Below are 5,834 nucleotides of genomic sequence, written 5' to 3'. Positions count from 1 at the left end.
TTATTTTTAATGCTTTTTGCCAAATCCGGAGAGCTTTATTTTACACTTTTATTCTACTTGGGCTGTCCCATCTTGCCCGGATAGTAAATTTTTTAAAAAATTTATCTGCAAATTTGTTTGAACAAAAAAATTTTTTTTAAATTTTCACTACTCATTATGTTTGTACAATAATACCACTACAGTGCCACAAATTTGAAAAATTTATTGCAATGTATTAAACAAATAATAACAGCATACAAACCTGGAAAAATATTTTAACACGTTATAAGAAAAACAAAACAATGCTTGCATTTCGGTAACACCTTGTGAACTGACCAAAAAACTTGTGCGTATTGAGAACAACAATATTTTTTCATTATGTGTTATTGGTGTCATTTCATTCGGATCATCTGAAAGGTAGGTGTGTGGTCTCCCATTGATGACACTTTCAGCTTCGCACAATAACGTGAGCATTTCTTCGTACGTCACGCAAGCCCTTCCCAAGCACTTTCGTAAAACTTCTTTGATACTACGGACCATTCTTTTCCACCATCCACCATACCATGGTGCGGTAGGTGGGCTAAAATGCCATTTGACGTTTTGCAAGTCAAATTGAGATTGCAATTCCTCCCAGTTCAATGACTGAAGGGCTCGTGCTGTTCCAGTGAAGTTCGTCCCGTTGTCCGAATACATTACCGAGCATCTCCCTCTTCTTGCAAAGAATCTTCTCATTGCTTGCCTGAATGCTTCGGACGACAATGATGTAACGAGCTTCAGAAGAATGGCTCTATACACCGCACAGGTAAATAAAACAATCCAAGCCTTGATACCTTGACGTAGTTGCATAGGCCCGGCCAAATTTACACCCGTGATTTGAAATGCAGAAATGCGTTTTGTTCTATCCATGGGTAGAGATGATGTATCTGGCTGTACTGGTTTACTTGAGTGACGCTTGCAGACCACGCATTTGCTTATGACTTCACGAACTACCCTCCGACCGCGAGGAACCCAGTAAAGCTCTCGAATGCGGTTCAGAGTTGTTTGAACACCACTGTGCATCATGGCTTTATGGACATGTTCAACGTACTGTCTCACGATAGGATGATCGGGTAATACTGTTGGTTTCTGGAATTCTTCTGGATCTTCACCCAAAACCAACTTAGTTTCAATCTTTAAGACTTCAGACTCTTCGTAAAATCGGATTGATTTCGAGTATTTTTTCCTTAAATCAGGAGCCTGTTCTTTTTGGACCAGTTTTATAACGGCAAGTTCTGCATTCTGTATTTCTGCACTTGTTAACTCGGATGCTACTCGTATAGACTTATTTATGGCATTGTTGACAAATCGCAACATCCAAGCTACCATTCGTATAATTTTGCTATAATTGGAGAAGTACAAAAGCTTTTTGCTGAAGTTTTCCTGTAAGTTGACATTGACACTGGAGATAACACATTTCTTTCTTTCAACCAAAGCTTCTTCAGACATTGTAATCTCAGTATTTGGTCAAGTGTTCTCCGCTTCCTTTAACCAGGAGGGCCCCTCCCACCATCGACTTTCTATCAATTCCTTTCAACCGCAAGAGCGAGACGGTAGGTCAGCCGGATTCATAGTTCCTGGTACAAATCTCCAACTGTTAACATCTGTGAGCTTTCGTATCTCTCTTACACGGTTACCGACGAAAATGTTCCATGGTTCTCCCTTTATTATCCAACTAAGGACAACCATTGAATCGACCCCAAAAAAAACCATTCTTAAAGGCCGTTGTATTGTTGTATTGCCTCAAGAGCGGTACAGTCCGCAAAAAAAAAAACGAATCACCCTGAATAACTTTCGTTCTAATGATCGGATTTTCACGAACTAAGTGTCAATCTTAATGGTTCCTGGGGGTGACCTCAAATATGTTAATTAATTAGTGCTAACTATTAATTAAGTTACGAAATCAGACACAAAAACGTACTTTCTCTGAATAAACATATAATTTTTTTTACATATTTGGAATCTAGACCCTTGAATTAGTGGGGGTAGACAAAATTTTAAAAAAATTGGGTGGTAAATTGGGCCGCAATAAATGTTTATATATTTGGCGATAGTCCAGAAAACCGCCAAAAAAAGTCGCCTGCGCAAATAAATATTTTAAGATAACCCATTGACTAATTCAAAAGAGGAGTGCTTAATTTTACTAGGTTGCTACGCAACCAAACTCTGATAGTAAAAAAATTGAAATAATGTTCAGTGATTGCTCGGAGGGGCTTAATTTATTGTTAATCGAAAATATCTCGAAGTTTCCAGGCCATAAACAATTTTTTTAGGGGATTTCTGTCCAAAAAGCAAAAAAAAATATTATTTTAATCTCCTTTGAAAAGTAAATTTGAATCAATTTATAAATTATTTATGATAGTTTTTAGAATTTAAATACATGAACTTTTTATCTGATATTGTTTAGATTACACTGTTTTTACTATATTTATTCGAGGATTTTATACTAAAATAAAATGAGCATAACTTATTATAGCTATATACAAAATTTTAGGGATAATCATTTTTACAGTTTTAATGGAGTCTTCTAGGCAAGAAAATTTGAAGAAAAAAAAAGTGCTTGAAAAATAAAATGTAGATTGTATAATAATTCTAATGCACATTCACAAGGCTTTCTATAATTTACGATATTTCTTTTTTCTATAACTCAAGGAATTGCTGAATGTTTAGTGGCATTTTAAAAAGATTGAAATATGTTATGTTTAAGAATAAGATATTGAAATAATATGTTGCAAATTGTAGGATTCATTGCTTAAAAAATCGCTTCACTCTACTAGATATTTAGGTTACATCGTTTCCTTTGGATAAAGATGATTAGCAAATAGCATCCTCATGTTTCGATACATTCTGAAACTTATACGTTCGCAAATTCACCATAAAATGTCGCACAGCATATTCTTCAATTACGATAAGCTACATTTACCACCAAATACTGCTACTATGGTTATTTTTGCTTTCTTATATATATCTGATGATCTCTTTTTAAACAGAGCTCGTAAGATCCTTAAGATACTGAAATGGGGGCACAAAAACTTAAGAGATAAAATATTTAATTTCATTAACTCAAAATATCTGGTGTCAAAATGTTAATTTTTAAGTTAAATATAACTTTTACAATATTGATGTTCTTACATTTTTAAAGACCATATGAATCCTGATAAAATATTAAAATGCATATGTTTACTTTAACTAGTGTAAAATCCTTATCAAAATAATGATCAAGACCCAAATGTAAAACAGTATAATTGACGATAAAAACTCAACTGGCTTCAAAACATATGAAGAGGGAAGTAAAAGTCGACATGTTTCGAGTTTTCAAATATACTCACCCTTTCTCAAGACTTGTCAGGCTTGGATAACTTGTGACTTTTATTATTGGACGCTCAAAACATGTCTATTTTTATTATCTTCTATTATTTTTTTAAATCAATGAAGTTTTTATATTTTCGATTCAGTTTCTTGGGATTATCCATTTAGTTACACAACATATTAAATTATCTCACTCGATATTAAAATAAGTTTTACATATGTTATAGGCACAGGTTCTTAGATTGAAAAAATAATAATTCACTACTTTGTAAAAAAATTAATGCAGTAAAAAAAAAAATGTTTTTTTTTTTTTGCTGCAAGCCTTAACATTTTAGTTTAAGGTCATAAAAAAATTCCGTTTACAATTGAAATTTCAAAAGTCGAATGTGAAAATGGAATGTGCCCTAGTACCAGGAATCGAAATTAAATAGTAACAAGGACAACTTTTTTAAACAAGTTAGCGTTTCCGTCCTACTCGAAGTTGTTTGAAAAGGTATTTTTTATATATCGATTCCAAAGTTTATTCTACATATATTTCAGGGTATACTTTCGGAGTATTTCGATCGAGTTTATTTTTACACCCTTATTTGCTTAAAATTATTAAATAATTTGCTTAAAATAAATTATTCAAGCTACATGATTTAATGCATTTATATTATTAAATAAATGGAATAAGCTTAGATAAATAATAAAAGTTAATTTTTCCCTCGTGTAATTTTCAAGGAATAATATGTTTCGATCAAACAGATTTCATTCTGGAAATAGCGAAATTATTGAGTAGGTCCCTTGGAGCAATATCATTCTTATCCTCTTTTGACGAAATATAGGAAAAATTAGTTTTCACAGTTTCTGTAAAAAGTAGTTTAGCCTACTTGCCACGTTTTTTTTTAAATTTTTTTTTATTAAAATAAGGTCGGAAATTGTGTATTGTGTGCACAGCTTCGGAATCCTTACAAATTTCAATTTTTAGTATTTCCTGATTAACAAAATAAGGCATTTTCCTGATAACAAATTATACTACAATAATATCTTGAAAATCATGCTAAAGTAAAAAATTAAACAAAATAGTTTAGTATATTATCAGAAAAAAAAATCTACTTGGTATCATAAAGAGTAAAAGATGTAATGAAATAATTAGTGAATCACACGTGGTCAGATAATTAAAAATTTAATTTCACAACTAAGATAGTAGGACGACATTTAAGATACTGAGATATTTTAAGACACTGAAAAAATTGGTTACGTATTCCACAGCTTTTTATGTTCAGTATCTTTATCCACTTTGTAGTGACTTATAAAACATCAACACTATTTTAGATAATCTAAGTTGAAGTCACAAGAAACAAAAAAAAGAAGACAATCAATAATTTATATTCTTTTTTCAAAAAAATAGTATGCTAAGTAAATAATCAGCTGTTTTGCATTAAATAATTTTAAACAGCTGAATGTTTTTAATTTCTTAACAAGGTTTTATTCTTAGCTAGCAGACAATAATTCTTTAAAAAAAACTTGACTATAATTTGAAAAGGAAACCTAAATTAAAGAAAATCTAAATTAAAGTTCTAAAAAAATTATTAGTATATTAATGAAGAAATAATAAACGTAAAATGGAAAAGAATAAGAATTTTACAATGTTAAAATTTTATTAAATAGTTGGTAAAATAGTTCTGCGATACACTTCCGGAAATTTCTTTTAAGATTAGGATGATATAGGGTAAACCAACAAATGAAGGAGCATTTCATAGATATTTCTTAGAAATAAGATTTTAAACGTTTTAATTTAGATTGATTGGTAAGAGTAGCTTACTACCTAACAATAGGAAGTCCTTTAACAATGCATTTAGTTATCTGGTCTTTGAGTCTTCTCTGGAAAAAGTTTTGAATTTGTTAGTATCTGTTCAACGCCTTGTTTCTTTGACAAAATTATAAGGTCAGTGTTTGTTGTTATCCGTTTAAACTACAATTAATTGCATATAATAATGCTTTTTCTTTTCATTGTGAAAAAAAGAATTCAAAATATGGTCATTGAAGTTACGTTTTATTTATTTTAAGCATCATAACATAAGCAAGTACTGAGATTAGGGGGTGTTTATTAACTGGATTACAGAACGATGAAAAACCAATGTATAAACAAGTGTTCCTTTACTGGGATTTTTTCAAGTTAATGAAAATAAAAGAAAAATTTTAATTTTCTTGTACCTTTTGTCATATTATAAATCAAAATTATGTTAAAAATAAAAAACTTCTAACCAGTGAAGGAACAGGCATGTTCCTTCACTGAGAATAGATTTCCCAGTGAATGAATAGTATGTGTGAAATATGATTTTACTTGGATAATTAGTAGTTCAGCGACATAGAGGACTCCTAAAATTCAGTTAAATGTTGTATGAATAGTTCCTATAACTATTTCATTTAAATATGCAAATTTAATTGCTAAATTTATTTAAAGAATTATAATAATAATTAATTTATTATTTATCTTTATAAATGTAGTGATTAGTTATTACATC

The 5,834-nt window shown here is 30.6% G+C and overlaps 1 protein-coding gene across 1 annotated transcript; it reads right to left on the bottom strand.

Moving 5' to 3' along the window:
* Positions 1–214: 214 nt before the first annotated feature.
* Positions 215–1,464, bottom strand: LOC107446050 (uncharacterized). Its single transcript, XM_087166676.1, has 2 exons — positions 316–1,464; positions 215–241 (listed from the first exon to the last, which is right to left on the bottom strand). The coding sequence occupies exons 1-2, from the start codon at positions 1,462–1,464 to the stop codon at positions 215–217; spliced, it is 1,176 nt and encodes a 391-aa protein (XP_087022802.1).
* Between the last annotated feature and the right edge of the window lie 4,370 nt (positions 1,465–5,834).

This window comes from Parasteatoda tepidariorum, chromosome 6, assembly GCF_982258835.1.
Source record: "Parasteatoda tepidariorum strain Cologne lab strain chromosome 6, Ptep-v5.0, whole genome shotgun sequence".
Classification (NCBI taxonomy): domain Eukaryota; kingdom Metazoa; phylum Arthropoda; class Arachnida; order Araneae; family Theridiidae; genus Parasteatoda; species Parasteatoda tepidariorum.
Note: the sequence above shows the minus strand (reverse complement) of the source record. Positions and strands in the feature narration are given on the sequence as shown.